The sequence below is a fragment of the Charadrius vociferus genome, unplaced genomic scaffold, assembly GCF_000708025.1.
Source record: "Charadrius vociferus isolate BGI_N301 unplaced genomic scaffold, ASM70802v2 scaffold21, whole genome shotgun sequence".
Classification (NCBI taxonomy): Eukaryota; Metazoa; Chordata; class Aves; order Charadriiformes; family Charadriidae; genus Charadrius; species Charadrius vociferus.
The window spans coordinates 177,094-204,078 of record NW_009646850.1 but is presented as its reverse complement, the minus strand read 5'-3'; the positions used below and the strand labels follow the sequence as shown (position 1 = coordinate 204,078).

Sequence of the window (26,985 nt, the reverse complement as noted above, 5' to 3'; positions counted from 1 at the left end):
GGGGGGGGGGGGGGAATAAATCAATGAGTCTTGTGCTGATAATCTCTGAGAAAATATAACTGCCTTTTTAGAAATCTTGTTCTTTGGGTATTGCCTGCATGTGTAATCAACTCTGTTTTTCCCATACTTGGAGAATTTATAATTATATAACCTTTAAAAGCGGTAGGCTTGTTTGTTTGTCTTAAGATCAAATCTGATAATTCTTGTAAAGACTTTGGGAGGGGCGGGGGGGAAGCTTCATCTCCCATGGGATTACATTTGACCTGGAAGATTCTCGTTCCGTCTAAGCGGGAGGGGAAGGAAGAGCCACGCAGGTATCTAGCTTACACAGTGCTTTGTGACTAATGCTTTTTATGTGATGACGATAGGAACAAATCTGAAGTCTGGAGGAATATTTGATGTTCCTCTAGGTGCTGTGGGATACCACAGTCTGAAGGTACAGATCTACAATATTCAAGTTTTCTTGTAGATTTTTGTAAATCGGAGAAGAGCAAGGAATAACGTGTACTTTACCTGTGTGCTATCTTTCAAATATTGAAAGCTAGCATTATCTTAATTGGCTAGAATGAATACCTTCTTGGTGAAATGCGAGAGTGGGCTTTTTCGTGTAGAGCTATGCATACCTAAAGTGTAGGCATCTCTCTCGCTATCTGCCAATTTCTTACAGCTAGATTAGATTTTTTTTACAATAAAACTCATGAACCAGAGCTTTGAAACAGTCTCCATATTAGCAATGCAAGCATGAGGCTTGAATAAAATGACATATCTAAAATGTATTGATTCTTTCATACAATATTGCAACAAAACAGAAATCCAGTGGATAGTGCACAAGCCTGCAGCATGTGTGACTAAACTTAATTAAATTTTGTGATGTGAAAACATTTTTTGTTAAATGTGTATGTTTTCCTATTCAATTTCATTGGTTTAGGGTGGATTACGGTAAGGATGGGGTTCTCTCCCACTTTAGAGTCTGTGGCTGTCTTTTTTTAAGTTGGAAAATTCTGTTTTACACATAAAACTGAGACTGTGAAATTTTCTTTCATTCAGTTATAACAGTTATGCAACTGGGATTTTCTACTGCTGTAGAAACAGCTACTTGGGGAAAGAAAAAATAAAAAGCTTGTCGCTTGTTGTTACAACTACTTGTACTTTTTCCCTAAGGTTTCTTTCCTTCTTGCTGACTGAGCCAGAACACTGGGTTAGGTGGATCGTTGTTTTATCATCTAACTGTGGAGCTGGAATTCCAGTGGTTTCTAATTGTTGAAAAGTGCTGGTTAAAACACTGTCACTGAGTTGCTAGAAAGATGTGAGCAGCAAATTTGTGTACCGTGATGTTTTTTTTGGTTTTTTTTTTTTTGTATTTGAGTGCTGTAGATCAGTTAGTTTGGGGAAGTGTAAGTTGGACTCGAGTAATATTTTGCATCTACGGTAGTGACTTGGATGATTATTGTTTAACTTCTTTGACATCAGGTGTCAAGACTTCTTCCCTACTCTGGCAACTAGTCTTTATTTGCTGTTAACTCTTTGCTTTCAACAAGGCTGTGATTTCTGTTCTTCAGCGTACATTCTTTTCAAAGACTGTGTGTGTGTGTTTTAGGAAGATGGGAAGTAGAAGAGCTGAAAGAAAACACAGTGCCCGGAGACAGAGGATTAGTGTTAAAATCGGTGGCAAAGCATCATGCAATATCAGCTATGCTAACAAAGGCATTTATTTTCGATAATAAACCTTTGATTGTTCAGTAAGTAATCCCTCAGATTTTTTAATTTAATATTTATTATTATTCAAATATTTAAGTCAGGAAAGTAATGTGCATCGCTGCAGAAAAATACTGACCTATCATACTAGCTATCAACATAGCTATGATAGCTATCATATCAACATACGATAGCTACGTACATAGCCATCAACACTGTAAGTATGAATGATTTAATAGTCAAGTAAGATTGTATTACAAATGTGAAGTGATATTTAAACTCTTCTGAAATACTTTTGGACATAAATTTAATATTTTACAAGATTGCTAAAAAAGCTAATTAATTTTCAGTCTTACTCTGAAGATCTAAATCCTATGTAGTTTAAGTACAGTGTTTTTCCACTTACAGAATACTTCTGTCTAGCTCCATAAAAGCAACTTGAATCTTGAACACATTATAGCAATATTAGTGATGATGAGCACTGTGGCAATATGACTACTTTTTTCTGATAATCAGACTTGCTTTGTTGTCCTTACAGACATATCCACTTAACTCCCGTGGTTAAATTCAGCCTGTCATATGGGCAGTTTCAAAGATCGCACACACTTTCTAGAACTCTCACCCTTTTCTACTTCACTTTGATGTTTGCATGGTAGTTGATACCACCTTGAAACTTTTCTTACTGCCAACTGTAGCAATTGCTACCATGATGTTTTTTTGACTTACATCGCTGCTGTATTAACTTGTGTGGAAATTAAAACCTTTTGGTCATGTAGAAGTGTTTCGACAATAGTGACTAATACACAGGCTTAATGAAGTCATAATTAGAAGGGCAGATTAGAAGTTAATTTGTATTTGTCTGATACTTGGAATGTTTTTTTTTTTTAACTTGCTCTTTGTCCAGATACGAAGTGAATTTTCAAGAAGGTATTGACTGTGGTGGTGCATATATTAAACTTCTCTCCAGTAGCGACGACTTGAATCTGGTATGTCCTCTTACTTGACAGTTGCTATCAGTTGTTCATTTGAGGAATGCATAATTGTTCTTGTGAAATGTCAAGAAGAAATTAATTCCTAACACATCCTAAATTCTTAAAAGTTTCCCAGATGTTTAAGCAGAAGATTGGGCAAGATAATATACATATAATTGATTATGTATACACAAAACCTTTGGAGTTGTGCATTTTGTACTAGTGGAATATTTGATAATGTTATTCTCGTTATAATTTCCATTTATTTTAACGAAACTTATAGGTAGTCTAAAACTTCAAGTAAGCTATTAAGATCTATATTCACACAAGAAATCTCAAAATGTGTATTTTAGAAGGTTAGAACGAACAGTTTGCTGTGATTAACATACTCCTCTTGGTTCTGCATAAGTGATGTCTTATATCCAGGACAAAGGACTCTTGTTATCTGGTTAGTCTGACTTTCTGCAATAATAGAAGCCATAGAATCTCAACTTGTAGCTCGTGGAATTTTTCTCTTTTACTACATGGCATCTTAAAGGGCTGTGACTTGGATTTAGAAACTGAAAGTTCTCTGTTCCCAGGAAAAGGTCTGAATGATCAGGTGTGAAAAATTAATAACTGCCTTAGTATGTTGGACCATTTTGTAGATTGTTTCTCAATATACTGATGTGAACTTGCCTGCCCTTTCCAAACTTGTCTGCAAAACTCTTTATTACTATGCCAATGCAATCGGATATTTGTCACTTAAAATGCTGCCTGTTCTGGCACATGAACTGGTTGTTTATGCTTTTAATATATTTGCCACCACACTGAGGTGTAGATATAAGCTGTCTAGCCTGTGATGGAAGATATTTTAGCAACTTTTTTTTTTTTTTACATTCAGAACTGGCAGTGAATTGCGGCCTAGGAGCCTGTGCAATGGAAATGTTGTGTTGATAGAGTAGGGATGGCCGATACGTACAACAGTTGCTGCAGCTGCTTTTGTGGGAGTTGGTGCTTTTGGTACTTTGCAGCAGTTACAGAATAGGGTTATGCATTTGGACAGGCTTAGAATGGCCATTGTGGATTCAAAGATGTTACATCATGAGCTAGGAGGGACTTCTGCTGACTCAGCAGTACAAACATGAAGTGATAAGGGTACTTCCAATCCTGAAGCAGGTTGCTGTGGCCGCTTAAAAGCTGACTACTCTAACTGCTGCAGGTTTGTGGCTAATTGGTGTTGTTGAGCGCACATTCAGTAGTATAGTGACAGATATTTGTGGGGCAATTGCAGTTACAACCTGTATAGGCTACAGAAGTTGTTGGGTTTGAGATGCAGCAGGCTATATCACTTGCTCACCAAGATTTGTTAAGCTAAAAAGGCAAGCTCATGGAAAAAACAATAGGGAACAGTCTAGAAAAAAAACTTGTAACGGGAATGTGGGCAGAATTCATCATTTCCTCTCTGGGTAAGATTTTTGATCTGTGCTTTTATCCCTGAGACGTCTGTGCCTACTGCTGCTACCTTGACTTTCAAGTACTGAGGAGCACAGCGGTGAAGTGTGGTGCCCTGTGTATGTGCAAAATGAAGAGGAGATTGCTCAGAACAGGCTCAAGATGTTGCTTGACCTGACCCGCAAACCAACGGTCGGGAAGAGCCACTTAATAGTGGGACTCTTTATGAGATACAAGGGATAATAGGTACCTTTGGAAGAGTCTAGGAGACGGCGACACGCATAAGGAGTACCTTGTAAGCATTTCTAAGATGTGTTAATAAAAGCTTTAGTGCAACTTCCTAGTGCTCTTCTTTTTTCCTAAAGTTTATATGCCAGTGTGTGTTTTATGCTCCAGTAACTTGAGTACTAATAGGTAAGCATTAAAAATACAGACCACGGGAAAGCGAGTGGAGGCATGGCATCTTTCATAATGGAAAGATGTGTAAAGTGTAATAAAGCTGAAAAGGTTTACATTTTAAAGGAAGGTGTGAGACGGAGATATTCAGCTCAATTACACATCAAACTGTAATTCTCCAGCATTTGTTGTCCCACTAGAAGGTAAACCAGAAGACAGCAAATGCCAAGTCTACCTGTTTATGGCCTGGCTCACAGTTCATCCTGTACTGTTGATGAGGCAACTTAAAATAGTCGATGTTCTCTCTTCCTTCCTATTTTAACTTTATAATTGGGCATGTCTCAGTGCTGTATATTAGTCTGTATATGGCATATGTATATACATAGTCAGTTAATTATTGTTAATTCTTAGCAGAGACATTTTCCTAAGATTTTAAAAGTGACCAAACATAAAATACATGTGCTTCTGTAGTGCATGAAGTAAGAATGTTTTACTTTGCATTCAAAAAATTTAAAGATACAGATTCATTTCAAACAATCCATTTATGTGAGAATATATCTTTCAAGAAGAAAACTTCGTGGAATCAAGCATTCTTCTTTCTTCAAGCAATTGTTCAAGAACATAAGGCAGCTTATTACTGCCTATTCTAAATACAAAAATCGTATAAATAGCTGAAAAATATTGACGTATCTAAACAGCTTACTGCAACATACTCCAAGGGAGAGTAACTATAGCTGATGTTTTCAGGGTTTGTTGTTATTTAATGTGGAGCAAGAAGACTGATAAAATACTAGGTACTAATATCCTGGGGTTTAGTTTTATTGAAAAATAAAATTGATATGAAGAACAGTAACAAGTTCCTTTCCATCTTTTAGTGTAATATTTGTAGAAAGTTACAGATATTTGGGTGTTTTCATTTGTGACAGGCATTTCCACATAAGGTCTAGTATATTCATCTTCCCTTGAAGAGGCTTAAGTGATCTCTATGGTTAGTCTGTTCCCCGAGGACAGAGAGCACCCAGCAACTCAAGATTCAATTCCTTTTATGATTTACCCTACCAGTTTTCAGTTGCCTTTTCGAAAAAGGTAACTGTGCTGTATGCTGCAGCATCAAGGAAAAGAAGTACTGGAAATGCCTTCATGAAGTGTGCAGTATAACACATGCTCAGCTTTCTTGCTTCTACAGGAATACTTTTTTGACAAAACGCCTTATACTATTATGTTTGGACCAGATAAATGTGGAGAAGATTACAAACTACACTTTATCTTCAGACATAAGAATCCTAAAACTGGAGACTATGATGAAAAACATGCAAAACGTCCTGATGTAGACCTAAAAAAATTCTACTTGGACAAGAAGACGCATCTATATACTCTTGGTATTGTTTAATTCTTATAAGTTTAAATTGGAAAGGAGAGATTAAAAATGTGTTTCTGTCCACTGAAGCTTTGTATTGGAGTCTGCTTTTTTGTTTGTAATAGTCTGTTAATTCGGAGGGATGGTTGCTTAACGATTTGGGCTTAAATGATTTAATTATTGCAGGACATAAGTGGCTTTGAAATGCTGCTGTTTAATATTCAATTACAGGAAAAAGCATATCAGCCTTGGCCAGCCTTTAGCGTGGAGGATTGACTAATACTTTCAGTACTTATTATGATAGAAATATTTTTGTTAAGAAAGATGTTAAAACCCCCACAATAGTCCAATATTCTAGGAAGGCATCAGAGTTCACAGGAATGCAGTTAAATCTGCAGCATGCCACACACAACTCTCCTCCACGTTTTAAGAGTTCTCACTAACATCTGCATCTGCAGCAGTGTGCGTGAACAGATATGTTACCACATTCTCTGAAGATGAATGAATATGGGCTGGTTTTAATTCACATGACATCTCTTTCCGTACAAGTGAACAGTAGCAGAGACGAAAGTTTAATTTCTTAGTCCTTTTTCCTCCTTTTTCTAATTTCTGGGGAAGAATAAATAATCGGGGAAGAATGTGTTAATCTGTGGCATTCTGCAAATCCAGCAAAATTGACTGCACTTTTGAACTTCCATTGAAGAATAATAGAAGGCGTGTTCGAGGGCTGTGCCATGGGCAAACTTACTGTTCTTTAAAGTAAATTACAGTAGTGTGCCATAGCAAACTTTCAGTTTTAGATAATAAGAATGAGTGAAACAAAACACCGTTCTTGTGGTAAAGGAATGCACGTGTTCCTGTATTTGGGCTGTTCATTAGAAATTATGATTAAAGATATTTAAACTCAGATTGTATTTATATTGTTTATAACTGTTCAAATAGGCTCCATAGAGCTGTGTGATTCTAATGCATAATGTGACTGATAAGTTTTAAAATCAATTTTTTGTATTGTATCTAAAGTGATACAGGCATTTAATTTTTGCATTTATGGATAATTTATACTGTTGAAAACTTAGGCTGCAAGAGCTTCATTAGATATTATCAAACTCTCAGGGTAAGACTTGCTCTGTTTTCTGTCGCCCATTTTTATAAAACTGTCGTAAAAGTGGAATAGTATTTACTTGGAATCTAATAATCTTTGTGTTGAATGGGCATTTGAATATACTCATTAAGCACTTCTAATAACCAGGGAGCATATTTATACATGGATCTGGATACAATGTTACCAAGTCTGACAGTGCTCTGTGACCCTGGCTTCTCAGTTCCTCATGCTTGCTAAAATACTTAAACATTTGAAGATAACTTTCTGTATTCGCAGTCTGGCATTTGAGGGAAATGACTGTCAGATTTGAATCGGCGAAAATACGGCTTTGATGATCTTCAGCTGTGTTACTGACACAGTGCTTGTGTTTCCATGCTTTCAGGTGTGAAATTGTAATTTGGTAGCAGAGATGCCGTTTGGGGCAGAGGTTTGTCTTTTATTATCTGTGTTTTTAACTAAATAACACAGAATTTTGACCAGGTGGTAGGTTTTTGGGGTAAAAAAAGTATCTTAGAAGGTGCTTGGATGTGTTTCAGCAATTCAATTTGCTAGAGGCTTCATTTTTGGGGGCCTGATACAGGTCATGCATCCCCACAGTAGCAACTTCAAAGTTTTGTGTCCAGATCCAGTACCTGCGTGGGGAGTCTGTCTCCTGCTCTCCTAGTGAGGATCCTGTTTGCTGTTATTTGTCTAAGTCTGTGCTTATTACATAGATTTTGGTTAAAGATATTTGTAAAATTAATGTTTCCCTTATTTCTTTAACACAAACTTCTTGAATTTAGTGCTAAAACCAGATGATACCTTTGAAATGTTAATTGACCAATCGGTTGTCAGTAAAGGAAGTCTTCTTGAGGATATGGTTCCTCCAGTAAACCCTCCCAAAGAAATAGAGGATCCCAGTGAGAAGAAGCCTGATGATTGGGATGAGAGACCAAAAATACCTGATCCAAATGCTGTTAAACCAGATGACTGGTGAGGAGAACATTTTTATCTGTATGATACCTTTTACATGCAGGTTATTCATTTGAAAGATTTGACTGGTTTTATTTTAGTTTTTTTGCTAATGACAATTGGGATATGTTTCACTACTAGAAGCACCAAAGTTTGTAAACGTAATTGAGGTGGGTACAAGGATCTGGTCATCTTCTAGGAAAGAAATAATTGTGCTTGTTGCTGATCTGTGCCCTCCGTGTTTGCAATCAATAACTAAGATTACTATACCTGAAAGTTTAGGAAGAAGGGGTTTTTTTTTTTCCACCATATAGTGTTAATTTATATTCAATGATTTCTGCTTCCTTCCGTTGCTGTTCATGCAGCAACTTGAGAAGAGGAGGGAAAAAATTAATAGTAAGACCTGACTGACACTTGTCACTTGATGGCAGCAATTTCTGGGCTAAGTAGTACTTTGAAACAATGTAAATATAATTCACGTATGTATAAACAGATAATTAGATGTCTAATTCTCATTATTAGCATGTCTAATTGTGTTGTTCCTTTGAGATCCATCCCTTTTATGCCAGTTACAGTTCTCTGAGCAAAACATTGGTTCAGTGTCAGGCTGCTGTATTTTCTAACATAAGTCTGTGATTGAAGGGATGAAGATGAGCCTTCTAAAATAGAAGATCCTGATGCTGTTAAGCCTGAGGGATGGCTTGATGATGAACCACAGTACGTTCCAGACCCTAATGCAAAAAAACCAAAGGACTGGTAAGAACTTGATCAATAATGCAGGTTGTTAACATGTCTTGTAGATAAGCTGGCCTGTTCTTTGTGGCAAATTAGGAGTTGTAGATCAGAAGTCAATCCAAATCTGATTGTCTTTTGAGGTAGTAAGTTGGAATGTGTAAGGTATGGCCAAATACTAGTTGTTTTTGGGGGGTTGCTTTTAGAAAAACATGAACGTGTCAATTGCCTTTTGTTAAGAAGGGGTATTAAAAAAAAAAAAAAAAACAAAAACCAAACAAACAAACCCAAACCCAAAAATCACCCCAGAACATGAAGGACCCTTTCAAAAGAATTTGCTACAATGTTAAACCATGAAACAGTTTAAGTTGATAACTTGAAATCATCATATAATAGTCTCAAAGGGATCTCTAAGCATCTTATGAAGAAGTGTTTCAGGCTGTCTGCAGATGCAGGAATATAATTGCATTCAGTCATGCTGTGGTTGTTATGAACACGTGACTTTTTTAAAAAAAAAAAAAGTGTAGCACTCCTTTAAAAAAAAAAAAATAAGGAGTGTTTATACTGTTGGTTAAAGTTTTGTGAGCAGCTCAAAATTCTGAGGTTGTTACAGCAAAGTGTGTATGGACCTTAACTTCAGACTGACTGCTAGTGTTCAGACCAGTCTGATCTCAAATCAGTTGTTTGTAACTTTCTTTTTCTGTAGGGATGAGGAAATGGATGGGGAGTGGGAAGCCCCTCAGATCCCTAATCCAAAGTGTGAGACTGCACCTGGTTGTGGACACTGGGTGCGTCCCATGAAGAATAACCCAAAATATAAAGGAAAGTGGAAAGCGCCTATGATAGATAATCCTAACTATCAGGTAATAGCAATATTGTAGATGTTGTTAAAAGGTACAGAGTTCAACAGAGCGGGCAAGTCAAAGTAGTATATTTATCTAGGCTTTTTTACAGTATATTTATATTTTAAAATGAATCTCAGTACCTTCACTAAACATTTTGAGCGCTTCTGTGTTTAATTTGCCTTTTTTCCTTTAAGTACACTGGAAAATATAAAGGCTTTCTGTATTAAAACAATTTCTCTGTTAAAAGTTGCTTTTGCAACAATTTGCACTTGTACTTATTTAATATGCCCTGTAGAATTGTATTCTGAATTATGTTATCATTTGATGAAATATTTTTCTCTTTTTTGTTGGGGTTTTAAGTATGGGTCTTCTAAATGAACAATTTTTTTATACATACATATATACACACACACTGGAAGGGACCGTGCAGATCACAGTATGTAGTTCCCCTGTAGTCTTAGGCCACCAGACAATAGATGCTTATCTGAAAAGATTCCGTCACTGGCCACAAAATATTGACCAGTGCCCTTACAAAAATGTAAATGCTATATTCACAATCAAAAGCCAAAACCATATATTACGTAAGGAAAGAGTAGAGGAAGAAGTAATACCAATATCTTATTTTCCTGCAGTATTAGGAAATTTGTTTCCTAGACTTAGTCTAGGAAGTTTACAAAGACTCTGCTTGGAATCACCAGTACCAGGAAGAACGGGGATACTTTGTACAGTCAGTTGTTACTGTAACCCTGTATGGACAAAAAAAATCATTTTAAGAGGTTTGCCCTAAGCCAAAAAACTGAAACTGAAAACCCACTTGCTGAAATCCTATAGGCTATTTCCAGTTCTGATTTTATATAGGTTAAACCCTACTGCTTGTCTTTAAATAATGCATTTAAAATAGTTGGAAAGTTCTAATTATTTTAAAATTTGTTTCACAGTTTGTTTTTTTAGTGAGGTATAGGTAATATGATTCCATTTTTTTCCTTAAAAGGGAATCTGGAGCCCTCGGAAAATACCAAACCCAGACTATTTTGAAGATCTTCACCCGTTCAAGATGACCACTGTCAGTGCAATTGGTTTAGAACTCTGGTCTATGACATCTGATATCTACTTTGATAACTTCATTATATGTTCAGAAAAAGAAGTAGCAGATCGTTGGGCAGCAGATGGCTGGGGCTTGAAGAAATTAGTGGCAAGTGCTAATGAGGTACAAACTTTACTATGTTCTTGATAGCCAAAAGTAGTGAGGAAGATGTGCTGCTGAAAGAATTTTCTGTCAATTAATGCTGACAGAATACTAATTTGTCTGCAATAAATAATCTTGCTGAGTAACTATGATAGGTTTTTTTCTCATAGTTTTGGTTTTACCTTTCCCAGACCAATAACCTCTTGAAATTAAACGGGTACAACGTTTTACTTAAACACGTACAGAAAAATTGGCTTCGTTATAGTTAGTGTCTTCTGTTGTTCACAGTGATGCTAGAAATTCAGTACCTGTCAGGAAATGGAAGCTGAGTTACTTACACTCAAAGACCTCCTTTTTTTTTCTTTTCTTTTTGCTTGGGGCTAAGTCCATTATATATGTTCTTTAGATGTTTCCCTCCCACAAGGAATGGATAAGTAGTCATGTGTTTTTTATCTTTAATAATTTCAGGCCTGTGGCTGCTTAGATATATGTTGTGCAGCTCTGAAAATAGCGCACGTATGTTTATGGAGCTGCATCTGTTCTTCTGTTTCTACGTGTGCATCCGCATTTTGTTTGTATACTGCACTTGGCCAGCCGCCACAGTTTTTTCTAGTTCTCTTTCCTATGCTGTAGGATGAACTTGACCTGACATACAGGATCATGAGCCCCTCTAGTGGCTGCCTTTACTGACAACAGTTTCTTTCTAACAGTCCTATATTTGCTTTTGTGTGGCAAGCACAGGCCTGCAGTGTGGGAAAGAAACGACGAGTTGATGGCAAATTTGGCGAGTTCCTGACAGCTGCTCTTTGTCACAGGATGAGCAAGTAGCAACAGCATGTCTCCCCATGCAATTAGGAAAGCCACCTCCTCCTACAACCTTGCCCTTTTCTGAAATGCTCGGGTTTATGTCTGGACCTGCATCTGTACCTGTACACACAATAGCAAAAAATATTCCCTTGAGTCCCCTCACTGCACTCTGCCTCTGAAACTTCTCACTTTAGTTGCTGATGTACCACTTCCAGAGGTCTGACTGGACGAGGCACTTGCCTACATATCTCTACTGTGTAAGTCAGAACTGGGCTGGAAAGACAATTTACTCCCTGGATAATTGCCTGTCAAAGAAGAGAACGTGGTAGTACAGATGGAGCAAGACATTGCTCTTCAGGAGGCTGGCTGCTGCTCTGAGGTTCTTGATGAGCTCTGAGGAGCTTTCAGCTGAGCTAGCACAGCATGGGGGAAAAGTATAGTAGCTGGGAAGGTGTCCTGGTTTGACGTACAACAAAACCAATTTTCTTTTCAGTAATTTTACTTTTCAGTTAAGTCTCTTCTAACTGACTGTACTCTCTGAAACTAATGGTATGTTTTTCAGACAGTGCCTGCTTCTGGCAGTGATAATGTCTGATGTTTATAGTTAATAATGATATGCAGAAAGGCTCTTATTGCTATAACAACCACAGCCTGCTAACTTTGTTCTTTGCCAAGTTGGAGGGTCAGAAGTGGAAGATTGTAAAGGGGTTGCACCTGCAGGGAGGAGTGGACAGGACAGGTGACCCCAAACTTGACCAACAGGGTATTCCATCCCATCTGCATCATGCTCAGTGTAAAAGCTGAGGGATCAAAGAGTCAGCCCTCTTTCTTCAATGGCCGGCATCTGAGGAGGACTCTGTCTGTTCATCTGTCTTTGATGCTGACCCCTGTGTTCCTGAATGCAGTTCTTGAATCCAGTTCCCGTATGCTGCTGAGTCCAGTCCCTGTGCTGGCTGGTGACGTGATCATCATCCTGGGAGCTCGATATTGATTTTGTATTGTATTTGCATACATTTCATTTTTTTCCTTATCAGTACTATTGTCTTTTCATTTTATTGTTAATATTTCATTAAAGCTGGTTTAGTTTTTTTTTTTAACCCATAGGTCTCTGCCTTATCCTCTCTACCTTCCCCTTCTGGGAAGGGAGAGGGTTGATAGAAAACATCTGTCATTTGTTTAATGCCCAGCCTAAATCTCAACAGAAGGGTTGTAAAATGTGAGGCTGCCAAGACTCCAAATGTCACTTGACAGAATTGACTATTGGCCAGTCTAGTACGTTTGGAGTACCAGGCTTGTTCCTTCTTTCTTAGCCCCTGCAGTCTGTCAAATTGTTACTCTACTACTATTGAAATCCAATATTGTTTTAGTCATTAAAAAGTAAAGGTAAAGAGGGGGTTTCTTTGGGCAACACAAAGCTTAAAAGTATATAGAGTACACTTGTTAAACTTCATGATATGTTGATAAGGATGTAAATGCAAAATCTTTTTTTTTTTTTTTTTTTAATTGTTTTTAATACAGCCCGGTATGTTTAGTCAACTGGTGACTGCTGCAGAAGACCATCCATGGCTCTGGGTTCTTTACATCTTGACATTAGCTCTCCCTGTTGGTCTGGGTGTGTTGTTCTGCTGGCCAGCAAAGGTTAGAGAAATTTCCTATATTTTTATTTGGTTTTATTCTTAATGCTTTATTTGAAAACTCTTAGCATCGGTGCAACAGTAGGCACTTTTATTGTGCCACTGATATTACTTAGCTTACAGTGGCTGTTGTGTTTAATTCTTAATTTGAGTTTAAATGTAAATTGATTTTTAATTTGTTGTAGAAAACAGATGAAGATATTGACTTCAAAAAAACTGATATATCTACGCCAATTACAAAAGGAGAACTAAAACAAGAGAGAGAGGAGTTAGAAGATGATGAAATAGAATTAGAAGAAGAAAAAGAAAATGAAGATACTGCTGAAGATGGTGAGATGAGCAAGCCAGCTTGCAGTTTGATTAAATATAAAGACATAAATAGACTAGTTCATGGATTGCATTGCCAATAATTACAACCAGTTATCTTAGAATGTGCAAAACCTGCCTTGCTCTGAGTCGTCTTTTTCTCTTTGACAACCTCCAGCTTGTGGCGTTCCATAGCTAATAGGTCTTTGATAAATACAAGCAGAAAGTAAGACTCTCCTCACTATTTTTTTCACTTTCATGTTTCACTTTCAAGAAATTAATGTGCTTCTGACAGTCCTTTTTATGTTTGTAGACAGTGATGCATACTTTCTGCCTTCTAAATGCTTCATGTATTGAACACATTTGAATGGTTCAGGTATATGTACCTGAAGTGGTTCAAGTCACATTGTCATCTTTAAAACATATCTTTAAAACAGCTTTAAGTCTTTCTGCTTACTCCTCTGTGGGAGGGATGTACCTTGAACTGTTCTGTTGGTCACTGATTTTAGTAACTCTTGTTAAAGCCTTGAAAATACAGTAGACTTGACAAAATGCTGAAGTCTGCTGCTTCCTTTGTGTTGCTCTTTAACAATGCGTGCCTGCACAGGTCTGTCCTGCTGCCCTGAGGGAGGAATCAATGATTCAGTAGGTTGAGCTATACTTTGGCATCCAAGGATAAAATCATCTTGTGTTACTGTATCAAAGATTACTGGTACTATTCAACTATGGCTTTCATGTTCTGTTAGCATTTCCCTTAGTTTGTAGTAATGAAAAAAGAGGAAATGACTTAACTTATAGTGCATTATCTTGACTTCCATGAGAAAATCCTTAGCCTCAGACCTCTGCAAGGTTCTCCCTCGTACTTCACTTTGTTCCTTGGTAGGAACAAAGAAAGTGAAAAGTGAGTGGCATGGAGAGTTAGAAACCTAGCAGACGTTCAATGGGTGCTTTTTTTTTTTTCCTTAGTACTGACATTAGTTTGTATTACTGACTGAAGCTTTGTGGGTTTGGTCTGTCTCTGCATTATGTTCCATGAGTGGTGGTGGCTTCTGCCTGTATGACTTAAAAGTTTACTCAGCATCAGATGTTCCCATGCCAGTACTTACAGAATTGGGTATGTTGTTGGCACAGTGCTTGCCACGCCAAACTTGATCCATTTGCCTTACCATCCAAGAGCCTTACGGAAGCATTTAATTATTTTAATTATGCTACATATATTTTTTTACATTAGCATAAATTGTAGGTACAGCATTTCAGCATTGCATCTTCCTACATTTTCCTTTTGATCTTACTCTACTTTACCTGCTCTTTGCTCCTGAATTACAGAATCTATTTTCTTTTAGCCCATCTTGATGTAGTTCACAGATACATCTTGTACTGAATGTGCTGCTGTTGCAAGGCTGTCCCAGATGCCGAATTCCAATATTCTTTTGTTAAGTCAGTCAGTTAATTTAGGTAATTACAAGACACCGCTTAATAAATAATATGTTAAACCGTGTGTTTGAATGTTAGCAAGAAGGTCCAGGTAATTGCAGAGGAACACTGTTTAAATCCCACAACTTTTTAAAGTAATTCCACTTGGAAGGTTTCAAAAGTAGGTTCCATTTTAGACCTTTACTTTTGGTTACTAAACTGAACACATAGTAAAACTAAGCAAGCTAGCTTTTGTATGACTATTCCAAGGTTTTCAAGTAAATTCTAGCCTTCAGAGAGAAGGATTATACTTTGCTGTCATATGACTTTCTGTTTTTTCTCTTTAAGAATTGTTTGTCTCTCCTTAGCTTCCTGCCACCTCTTACGTTTGCAGGTTGAAATCTCCTGTTTTTTTCCTATCGCTCTTTTGCATCTTTGTATCTGAAAGTGTTAGAGAAATTGTCTCTGCCTCCCTCTGCTGATTCTTTTTGCTACAGAGATAAGAGAAATGGAGGAGACAAAAAGAGAGCTTATAAAGGATACAAAGAAGATGGGAAGGGAGGCTGCTCCTTCAGGTACTAGGAAAAGGAAGTAATTTAGGCCAGAACTTGAAAATGGTCTCTCCTTTGTGGTTTACCCTCTGCTTCTTTGTTGATGGTAGAACTTCAAGCTGGTGGATGCCAGTTTTCATCGTACACAGATGTGAGTTTCCTCTGAGATTTCTCAGTATGGTATCTGTAGTCATAAATATTTTCTAATAGTCTCTTTGGATCTTAATAATTTTTACAATTCCTTTATAGTCATTATCTGCTTCTTTGTTTTCTGGAGTTGAAGTTAATGGGGTTTGAGCTGTGGAATACTGAATGACTTGAGATCCACATTTTATCATGGGGCAGTTTAAAAAAAAAAAAAAAAAAAAAAGAGGAAAAAGAGAAAGCATGGCACAATAGCAAATTTCAGAAACACTTGTAGATTTCTTTGGCTCCAGTAAGAATGAGTTGCTGACAGAGTCCTTCTTGGAGGGCATTGTCCATGGGATTTAGTGTTTGATTGTGTTCTATATTACTTTTTGTGGAATTGCTAAAGGATGATGTGTTCTTGACTTGTCCGCTCATCTGCTTTGTCTCCTTGCTTTCCTTGCCCTCTAGAAAAATATTCCAGGAAATAAAAGAATGTTGCCAACAAATGGAATTTCAGGGGCACAGTGTGAACCTTGTTTGTGAAGCTATACATTTATTTATATGAAATACTGCTTACATTAATATTAGACTAAATTAATAATTTTAAATAGTATAGTTGTTCAGTTCTGGCCTGTACTACTTCTGATGTCTGAAGACTTTTGTTTTGTTTTTTTCCCCCCTATAGAAATTTTAAATGATGTAAATACCACAAGTACAAATTTTAAATCTCTTTACTAGAATATGGCTTCGTGAATTTTTGCCAAGCTCTTCTGTTATGGGCTTATTTTTAGAACAGAAATTTTTGTCTACATCTATCTTAAACGATGATTTCCTTTTTTTTGGTCATATTTCTCCTTTTGATAACAATAGTAGAGATATTGTAGACATGTATCAGGTATATTCTCAGGTGGGAAGACTAATTTCTTTGAGCTTCACTAATTGTTATGAACTGTTTGGCTCAATTTATAGCTATACTGTAGGCAAAGTTTTTTGGTACTCCTACAGAAGTCTCAAATATCTTAATAAATTTTGGTTTTCTAGATTTTTATCAGCAAGAATCAGGAGAGTCGCATCTTGTATGTGACTACCGCCTGAATTTATATGGTTACTTTTGTTTCAGTTTCACTGAGCTGAAACAGTAAGAAAGGAAGAAGGGGGGACGGGGGTTGGCTTTTTGTTGTGGTTTTGGGGTTTTTTTTAACACTGAAGTAGTGCTTATGACATATAGGCATGACCTGATGAGGATAGAATTGAGCACTGTTTCGTTACTGTTTTAACTGAGCCACTGGCAGACTGTTAAGTTGTAAAATGCCATCTTGGATCCTTTCTATCAGATTTAGACATGATTTCTTGATAAGTCTTGCAAAGGGTACTTGATTTCTAGAAATTCTCACTTCGAGACCTCAGTTTGAAGTAGCAGAGACTTGCCAGACCCCAGTAACTTTTCTTGGAATAATGCTGTGATTGCTGAGGTTTAGCTCTCATAAGGAGCTGTCATGGTTTAACCCCAGCAGGCAACTAGGACCGCGTAGCTGCTTGCTCAGTCCCTATCCCTGGTGGGATGGGGGAGAGAATCAGAGTAAAAGTGGGAAAACTCGTGGGTTGAGGTAAAGACAGTTTAATAAAGTAAAGCAAAAGCTGCACACACAAGCAAAACAAAGCAAGGAATTCATTCACTGCTTCCTATCGGCAGGCAGGTGTTTGGCCATCTCCAGGAGAGTAGAGCTCCATCACACATAACAGCTACTTGGGAAGACCAAACACCATAACTCTGAACATATCCCCTCTTCCTTCTTCTTCCCCCAGCTTTATATACTGAACACGATATCATATTGTATGGAATATCCCTTTGGTCAGTTGGGGTCAGCTGTCCCGGATGTGTCTCTTCGCAACTTCTTCTTCACTCCCATCCTGCTTGCTGGCGGGGCGGTGTGAGGAGCAGAAAAGGCCTTGAGAGCTTAGCAACAACTGAAAACACCAGTGTGCTATCAACATCATTCTCATCCCAAATAGAAAACATAGCAGTATACCAGCTGCTGGTAGGAAGGTCAACTCTATCCCAGCTGAAGCAGTGACACGAGCATAGATACCTAAAATGCAGGCACGGGAGTGCCAGCTTGTAAGTACTGAAGCCCAAAGTGGAAATCTGAACAGCTGGGTGCCTGGCCTCCTTCACAAAATATGCAGAATGTAGAGAGTTGGTTACCCTAGAAGGGCAAAATATGTGCTGATCAGAGAGCAGCCTAGAATTCACAATATTTGGTGCATGCACTGCGCTTTCGTGCAGTGACATGGCTTCAGTAAGAAAGTAGAAACTGCCTCTGTGTTGCTTAGCCTATATTTTGTCCAGGGAGTTCTGGAGAGTAAAAATATATTTTTATTATATTTTTTTACTTCTTTTTCTTTTTTTTTCCCCTTCCTCTCCAGTCCTTGTCAGTTCAAAGGTCTGACACCAGGTCTCATAGAAAGCTTACTGATTTTTGTGAATAGTTTTATCCTAGCGTAGTGGAAGCTGGACATACTTTAAGAGAGCCAAGGGAAGTACAGTGCTTTTCTGACTAGTTTCTGTGTTGCAATAATGCATGAGAAAGGGGTAAGCACAGAGATGCTTATCCCTCAACCAGAACAGCATGCCAGAAGAATTCCCTGCTGGAAAGGGGAGTTCTCTTAGCATGTAGGCATCCCCCATGATGGATCACTGGTAAGCGCAACATTGTACTTTTGACTAAATTGTGACTTAGATAGTAGATTTGGGATACCCGAGTGACCCTATTTTGGACTCCAATTTCCATACTGTCTAATACAATACTTGGATTTAGAGACTTCCCTAAAGCAAACCGACCTAAGGTTGTAATTTTAGTCAGTCACTTACAAGTTTGAAGAGAGTATGTGCTATTGTTTAAAGAAGCTAGGCTGAAACTGTTAAAATTGGTTATTAAATCCAAGAATGCTCAATTTATACTAATTCATGATAACTTTACTCTCTCGCAGAGATTTTTTTTTATGAGTTACTGTAAACAAGCAGTTCATCCTAAGACTGAAATTGGCTTCTTTTCCTTACTAGTACATTTTTAATATAGTTCTGTTTACAAAGTAAAATTAGTTTCTTTTACAGAAGATGAGGGTGAAGGTGGTGAAGATATTGACGATGAAGAAGAAAATGAAGTTGCAGATGAAAGTCAAGAAGGTGATAAGTCCAATAAATCTGGCTCAGAAGATGAGGTAAGCTTGGGTTTTTTCCCCCCTATTTTCTCCTTGCCCTTGTCCAACATTACACTTCTAACTAACCCGTTACCTACAACAAGAATTTTTCTTCTGTTGAACCATAGAACAAATCATGAAGTGAGGATGTGTTTTATTAGAGCATTTGAGGTGTCAAACTCAGAATAGGTTTGTGAAACATGTCTCTTCCTATGTTATTTTGGCTAGAAGGTGATTTTTATTGTAAAATACAGGTATAGTTTAGAAATTATCATACAGATCTCTAAGCATGAAATGTTTTTTCAGGAGTATAGTTTTTAACAGGTTATTAAATGAATTGCAAGTATTGAAAATTTGGATGCTGTGGTAGATGTCAATCTCTCTTCATCGTGCTACTTAATTGACGGAACGTGCGCTTGTAACCAAATAGCTTTTCAGTAAGACCTAGAAAAACCTTAAACTTTCAGTTATCGTTTTTTATTCCAAAATAAGGTTTTAAGCAAAATGACCATACTGGTTTTGAATTCAGCACCTGCAGTTTCATTTTTCATGTGCAGATTAAGCCAGTCACCAGATAATCTATAAAATGTTTTTCAGAAAATAACATTGTAGAATGGAATTTGTGTGTGCTTTTCTTGCTCATCAACTATTCATTATCCTTTCATTTAGAAACTCTGGTATGGCTGCAATGCTTTAGATCCACCTACAGTATTCCTGTTGGTTGTCTTGTGTTTGTCATTCCCTAAATGAGTCCCTTCCCAGATTAGGGGAGTTGTTTAATGTAGTGTTAACTGCTTGTCATATAAAACTCTTCTAGGAAACTGTACCTTGCATGAGGCTGCATTGTTTCAGCTCTGAAATTCTTAATTACCCCTTATTCAGTACTTCCTCTTGTTCCTGTAAGAATTTTTTTTTTTTCCTTGTACATTTACCTAGGAATACAGTATCTGATGAAGCCTATTAAGATGCATATGACTGTGAAAGTAATAACAAGATCTGAATGTGTGTATGCCATTACACGGTATCACAGTGAGGTTATGGCTTGTTCTTCTCTGGGTATTTACAGGGTGTACAAGTTTCTGTCGTGAGTTAGCTAGTGACCTACTTGGGAGATGGCACGCACACCATGTTCTCACTCAGGGTGTGCCACATTCTGTAAGCTGTTTGTTCTGAATGAGGAGCTTGCCATTAGGTGATGCTCAAAAGTGAGGGAGCAGTGCATTGTCTGAGAAAGGACTTCATGCTGGAAGGGCTGTGCATGTACCCCTAAGCTAATTGCTTTTAAACTGACAACACCACATCTGATTTAAGAACAGTCTGTTCTATTTGTAGCTCTGCAAAGGAAGCAGTTAGACTGTTTTACATGCTTCTTGCTTAAGAAGTGGAAATTAAAATTAGTGTAAGACGCACTTTAAGGAAGTTGCTAAACTCACTAAAAAGTCACCGCTTTTAAGCCAGTAAGTACATGGGCAAAACCAGATTTCTGACATCAGTTTAGATGTACTATTCTCTTTCTTCTGAATATAGAAAGGAAAAGTCATCTACCCGCTTTATTTATCATTACATAGTATCGTGGAAAGAAAAAAAAAAAAAAGTCTATCACTTAACTGTTGCATTTAGTGGTAATATATTGGGGGGGGTCAGGAGGAGGAGTACAGTAACATGCCAGCTTCAATAACTAAATTAAAATTGGTTTAAAATTGTAATGCTGAATTATTTTTCTTCTTCTTTTTTTCAGATGAAAGAAGCTGATGAAAGCACAGGTTCTGGAGACAGCACAGTGAAATCAGTGCGCAAAAGAAGAGTACGAAAGGACTGAGTTACTTTGAGTATTTGTAGGTCTAGATAATAGTAACTTTTGGTATGCCACTTCAGTGGGCCTGACAGCATGCAAGTTCCTGAGATTTGAAGGAAAAACAGGAACTCGTTGCTCCTTAACCTCCTATTTTAATTCTCTAACCTCTTTTAACCTTCCCGAGCTTCCTTGATTCCCTTTTTTTAAGGAGAAACGCTATCTGTGAAGAGTTAGCTGATGTTTTGAATTTGGAACAAAAGTGAAATTACAAGTTGGCCAACTGATTTTTAAGGTGAGGATACTTAAGATTTGAAGATTCTTAGAAATTAGTATTAGTTGGAGATAAACTTACTCTACATATTTTTTAAAAACATGAATAAATTATAATAATTTTGCAGCTCTAGCTGCAAAAGTTTACACTTTTCAGCTAAAAGAGGATGATAAGTATAGATGTAGCATCTATAGCAGTTCACATTGCTATGAGAAAAGGTATTTTTTTTCTGTGCAGAGCTAAATGCAATAATTGTTTTTTGTAAGCTGATTTTAGTGCTGGCAACAATTTTTATTGTAAATTATTTATTTTCGTTGATCTTGTTACATGGGTGGTCACCTATTCACTTTAGACATTGGTTACAGTAATTTATTTTTAAGAGATATTTTAAAATAGAATACTCATAGAACAAGTGGTAATTGGTGTGACTTGTCTTACTTTTTGAATGCAGATATCAAATCTGCAGAAACGATATACAGATGAGTTTTTCAAACTTTTATAGTTCTCATGTTCCAAGCCAGAGTGGTATAACCTCTGTTTATAGAATACTTGCTAAGTGTACATTGCCTCCTAAAAATATTTAATAATTCTTGCTTAACATGAAATTTCTTAATATAGATAAGAATTTTTTGATGGATTAAGTTTTTTACAGATGTGAGTAAATGGGCATTCTCATAATATAGTTAAATAAATTGCATATTGTAAAAGAAACTTTGTTTTGTTAAAAGTTCAGCTGTATATTAAAACAAACAATAAAACTGCAGTCACCAGAAACCTCTTGCTGCTTGGCAGCTGCCTATAATACTAGGAGGATGTAAAAGCCTAGCAAAAGCAGGCATACATTAAAACCAAGTAGAAATACATTAATTCATAAGGTACCTAAAACAAGTAGAAAGCCATTAATAAAGTGCCCAACAGATTTCCTTACGCCTGGCAAGAAGTTAGTTCACTTCAAAAAGAAATATTTCCACAGCAAATCGAGTCACCGAAGATTCCACGGAAGTCTCTAACAAATGAATGCTTAATTAACCCTAATGAAGAAGGCGGTGTCTTCAAGTACTTGTGCTGAAGTGTTCAGAAGTTAATTATATTGGACTATTTTGTGTGAAGTACACAGAAAGGTCTCTTTTTTGGTTGGTTGTGTGGGTTTTGGTTCGGTTTGTTGTTGTTTTGTTTGGTTGGGTTTTTTTAAGTTAAATGCAAGTTCCCTCTTCTTTAGGGTGTACACGCAAAAGGTGAGAAGTGAAGACTCCAGATTCCTCCTCCTGTCTGTGACTTTTGAGCAATAGATAGAAGTTGTTACCAATGCAGTATTCCTGCTAGTAACTGCTACTGTGAGCTGTCAGGGAGCATTTTGGCGCTCCTTTTGAATGAATCTTGTCTGAGCCTGGTAATAGTCCTTTGGAGTTGTTACAGCATTTGGGTGTGTGTTTGGGGTTGTTTATTGTTTGTTTGGGTGGTTTGTTGTTTGTTTGTTGTGATATAGTTATTCCAGGAATTGGGCACCTCCCAGGGGACGCTAGTCTTCCCTTAGGGTTTTGAACTTCAGGTTCCCATTAAGCCTTAATGCCCCATCAACATCTTTGCTTGTACCTCAGTAAATAAGGAGCCATTTATTATGGGTAAAATGGTAATGTGAAGCCATGACTCAAGGGTGCTGCTGTTTGCAGTAATACTGACTCTGCAAGGCCCATCGCACTTTAATACTGACGTAACGACTCCAATTACCTGGAACCTGGAGATAGAAGACATCCTTCTGCACATCAGCTTACCTGGATCTAGTCTTATGCTAGTAATTAGGGGAGAAATGTCAGAGCTTTTGAGGATTTGAGACTCTGGATCTAGAAAGCCAGGTGAAAGGGGAATCCCCTTCCATTGACAATTGTAACCTGCAGTTCCTGTGCGTAGTCCATTCATATCTGAACAGGTATGTCAGGAAAAATACTTGATCTTGCTATCATGGCTGCTTGAAAGTGCTTTGAAATTAACAAACTAATGGTAGTCCAGTTCCACGATGCCTTGCTATTAAGACTGTCAGTCATCATGAGCATCAGACCTCTGCAGCCTGCACTCCCACCAGCTACATCGTAGCTTAGTAAAAGTGGTCTTACTGAGGATGCCAAATCCCGGACTGAGAATTTTCATTATTTGGGGAATATTCTCCCTTGTAAAGAGGTGCGAGTTTCAGCTTTGACAATACTCGATGCAGTTTACCACTCCTCTTCCTTTTTCCTTTAGCCAGAAGAGAAAAGTATACGGAATTGTAAGGTTCATGGGTGAAAATACCAAGTGAGTCAGGAACTGGAAGCTTGCTGAAAATAAATTAATTAACCCAGGTTTAATCTTAATACTCGCTAATTACATCCAGCCTTTCAGACACTTCAGCGATGTAGAAACAATTAACATGATGGCAAACCCTACTACTTTTCCACCTTTTGACTACAGATAGTTATGAGAAGTTTTAGGGCTTACAAATGTTAAACCAATCTAATTGAGACAAATCAAAAGTTTTTATTTAGTGTAAAGTCAGAAATACATCATCTTGAAAATGTTCATAAGTTAAATGAAGGCCACAGTAGTGGGATGTAAAATGGTATATCGATGAAATGACTACTATATACACACCAATGGATAAAATATCACTATCCAATCTTACAATACAAACCCATGATTTTAAGATTACTTGATCTCGGGGAATTGCTGAAGTCTAACAAGCGCATGCTCTGTTACCACTTCATCTCCTACAGTGCAGATGGAGATGTGCAGTGACGTGGCTTTAAAGCTGGGATGTCTATAATGCAATGCAATCTTTAGAAGTCAAGTGCTTAGTGTGATTGTTCTTTTGATTATTTTTTTTTTTTTAATGCTCAAACCCGGGACTAACCACGTGATCTACTCTACCTGCTAGCAAGTCTTGGATGAGTTTAGAGTTCCAGATAGGCAGTAAAGTGAGAGAGTAGTTCATAGAAGATTAAAAATAATTTGGACATTTACAGCACCCTGTGACACAAATGGTATCAGCCATTTGTGCCTTGTTGGGCAAAACTTTTTACATTATCAGGTTTCTTGACTTAGACTTGTAAATAGACCTCGAGACCAAACTATCAGTGCTTTGTTTGCAATCATTTGACTTCGCTGATGCTCCAGTGAGCAATGTACAGCCATCTTAAATGGGGAGAAATGGGAGACCTTGCCTTTAGGAGGGGGGAATCTCACAATGCCAGCTTACACTTGAGACACAGCAGCGCTTAGCTGCCAAGGAACTTGGGGTTTGAGAGGGATTTATTCCACTATTACATCCACTCATGCAGTTCCGGCAGCTTTATTTTATAGAATTCATCACAGCAAGGTTGAAAGAGATTCTTGAACTAGCGGTTTCCTTTTGTTAAAAGGTAAAATACAATTACTTCATTTCTGAAGAGACAGCACTCAGTTCTAGGTAACATCCATAAATAAGTCTACAATGCTGCTGTATGGCAAGATGAACCATGCAACTGAGTACTGCTAAAACTTAGTTTGCATTTCAGCTTCTGCTCTCCCTTAACACTGATGATGCTAGACACGCCGCCTCTATAGGGACTGCTTGGACCCAGAATCTGGGCTGAGCTCCTTTACAAAACCTGCTAACAGCCAAGCCAGTAAAAAACAGGGCACCTTGACACTAGGCATTGCCCAGAGCAGCACAGACTTGAGAGGCAAAAGCCACCTTTGTTCCACTGCAGTCTTCTGCCTTAGATGTTTCTGTGCAGTGCCTCAAGAGGTACTTCACAAGCTCAGGCTCTGGGGCAGGGAAACAGTTGCTCTAAGGCCTGAAGCAAAGACAAGTTTGGCACTTCAGGAGGAAAATAATAGGTGGCGAGGAAAGACTTGTTCTCAGTTCCTCACAAGCATGAGGAACATTCTTGACCACCTGTTTCTGTAAAGCTTATTACTCAGATTTTTATAAATTAAACTCCTCATCACACAACTGAAAAACTTCAAGAAGATCACACATCATGATGCTGTGCCTGATCATGCTCTGAGGAAACTGGAAAGTGACAATGGTCTGGAGTGTACATCTTACAAACTACAAACACTCTGATACTGCATCAGTTTGGTATTTCCCTGATGTAAGTTGCTTATCCTTGTTCCTCTTCCCTTACCCTCCCCCTTCCCAGTAAATCTTAAGTGTTTTTCTGTACGCAAGCCCTGCAAATAATGTCATTCTGTTAGTACTTCATAGAAATTCTTAACTGGTTTATAGGTTTTTGTTTAAAGTTGCTTTGCAGAGCTATGGACAGAGCTATACAGTAATCTAAATATATCTGAGGTGAAAAAGGTGATGCAATTAGACTTTGACTATTTTTATCAAATGAGGTTTCAACACAATATTATAACTGTAGTATTTTGCTAGTCAAGAATGCTACCCTAAGACCTCAAAGAGCACCAACAGACCTTTGTTTAACCTGACAAACTCAATCCAATTTTTAACAAGATATGCTCATTTTTAAACCAAGTATGAAAGTTTAGTAAGCCTCTACACTACATTTGCACATTGCTTAATCTTAACAATACACAAACTTACATCTCCCGTTCATGACAATGTTCTTAATTCTGTTTATCACCAAAGTTTAGGTTCTTCAGGTATCCAGTACAGCCACAAACTAAGGTATTTTAGCTCATGTAGCCTATGCCAATTAAAACAAAAAAAAGACAGCAGCAATACAATGACATCACCTGTGAGTCAACCCTTACTTCCTTTTGCTTTTTGTGTCAGTTGTTTGGAAAACACTAGAGGCTGACATCAGATTTTCTATATACTGTCCAAGAACTTGGTTTTCTGATTTCAGTTTCAAGTTTTCTTCCTTAACAGCATCTACTCGTGCTGAGAGATCTGCGAAGGTGATAGTATAAAATAAATATTAGACACTATTGCCTAAAACAATGATTATGTTCTATGTGCCTACAACAAACTAGTCACACTTCTAATGTGGGGAAACATTGCCATAAGGTATTATTTTACAAAACAGTGTGCTACTCCCAAGTTTTATCAAAAGCCTATTTTTACTGTATTATTTTGTAGTACAGTATTTTGACACACTTGTTACACAACCTTACTGTTAGTCTGTATCTTTATTCTTTTACTGTTTGTTTTGTTGTGTGGTTGTTTGTTTTTTTTACTTTGGCTATTGCGAACTAAACTATTTGGAAACAAAAGTTCAGTGATGAGCAGACTCAAAGATGTATGTCAACTAATGAGCCTGGGGAAGTTAACCATATCACCCCTTCTGTTTGACATGTATTATGAGAGTCGAGCAAACGTTCTGTTGCATGAAGAGGAAAAAAAATAGTAGTCTTAAGGCCTTGCTTATGTACCTTCAACTGCATATGTGACATACTTTTGGACACTTTGACTAAGGCAGGGCAGAACAGTAAGGTTCTCCTCTTTTGCATATGACTCTGCTTGTAAAAAAACCAAAAAACAAAAACAATCTGATGTGTCAAGCTGCTAACCTTCAAGTGTGTGCTGCAGCTCCAAAACTTGATTAATAAGCCGTGTTTTCTCTTCCAATTCCACCTGATTCTCAGCCTCAACAGCTGCAAAAAATCATACTAGTTTTAATGCAACCTCTGTAACAGCTACAAATTATATTCAGTAGAAAAAATAACAATAAAAAAACCAAGAACATTAAGAACTTATACCGTCCATGTCGGCATTCATCATTGTAGAACGGGCTCTTTCCACTTTTGAAGAGGGTATTCCTGAGAGACGCTCTGCTTAAGGAGGAGAGGAAAAAAAACAAAAAAACAACACTGAAGCAACTGTTAACGCGACTGCCTTTATATTTGGATTTTTAAATTCGTTTTTCTAACTGGTGTTGAAAAGCTTGACCCAGAACAACATTTTTTTTTTAACGTGCATCAATTACTGTTGGCATGTAAATACGATTCTTCCAGTAGCTATGCTTCAGTTTCCAGAGACAACTGATGTAGACTACTCCCTATACGCATAAAATAATGCATTAATAAAATAATGACTGCCGCCTTCTCGGCACCGATCTTTCTGGAATTGGCTATTAAAGGCCCCCCCCCCCTTGCCCGCTCCCTCCCCTTCGCTGCTGTCAGGGCCACCGGGCCTGCAGGACGCAGGCCCGGGCCCGTTTGTTTCGGCTCCTCCGCACGTCCGTCCGTTCCCCCCGCCCCACCTCCCCCGCACAGAAACGGTTAAC

At 37.7% G+C, this 26,985-nt stretch overlaps 2 protein-coding genes across 5 annotated transcripts in view; one reads left to right on the top strand and one right to left on the bottom strand.

Annotated features, from left to right (window-relative positions):
• CLGN (calmegin) overlaps window positions 1-20,529 on the top strand; it is a 26,329-nt gene extending 5,800 nt beyond the window's left edge. The window contains exons 4-15 of one of the 3 annotated variants that reach the window (XM_009894165.1): window positions 1,598-1,739; window positions 2,600-2,681; window positions 5,683-5,875; window positions 7,738-7,927; window positions 8,549-8,662; window positions 9,345-9,501; window positions 10,475-10,690; window positions 12,995-13,114; window positions 13,296-13,440; window positions 15,327-15,404; window positions 18,625-18,731; window positions 20,449-20,529. In XM_009894165.1, coding sequence (XP_009892467.1) covers window positions 1,598-1,739; window positions 2,600-2,681; window positions 5,683-5,875; window positions 7,738-7,927; window positions 8,549-8,662; window positions 9,345-9,501; window positions 10,475-10,690; window positions 12,995-13,114; window positions 13,296-13,440; window positions 15,327-15,404; window positions 18,625-18,731; window positions 20,449-20,529 — 1,625 coding nt within the window. Of the gene's footprint in view, window positions 1-1,597; window positions 1,740-2,599; window positions 2,682-5,682; window positions 5,876-7,737; window positions 7,928-8,548; window positions 8,663-9,344; window positions 9,502-10,474; window positions 10,691-12,994; window positions 13,119-13,293; window positions 13,450-15,326; window positions 15,405-18,624; window positions 18,732-20,448 lie in introns of all 3 variants that reach the window. The other 2 variants (XM_009894164.1, XM_009894166.1) reach the window with 2 other exon arrangements.
• Window positions 20,530-25,090: 4,561 nt separating this feature from the next.
• SCOC (short coiled-coil protein) overlaps window positions 25,091-26,985 on the bottom strand; it is a 10,568-nt gene continuing 8,673 nt past the window's right edge. The window contains exons 2-4 of one of the 2 annotated variants that reach the window (XM_009894162.1): window positions 26,459-26,533; window positions 26,270-26,353; window positions 25,091-25,649 (exon numbers count right to left, since the gene is read on the bottom strand). In XM_009894162.1, coding sequence (XP_009892464.1) covers window positions 25,507-25,649; window positions 26,270-26,353; window positions 26,459-26,533 — 302 coding nt within the window. In that variant the 3' untranslated portion in view covers window positions 25,091-25,506. The remainder of the gene's footprint in view (window positions 25,650-26,269; window positions 26,354-26,458; window positions 26,534-26,985) is intronic. The other variant, XM_009894163.1, reaches the window with a different exon arrangement.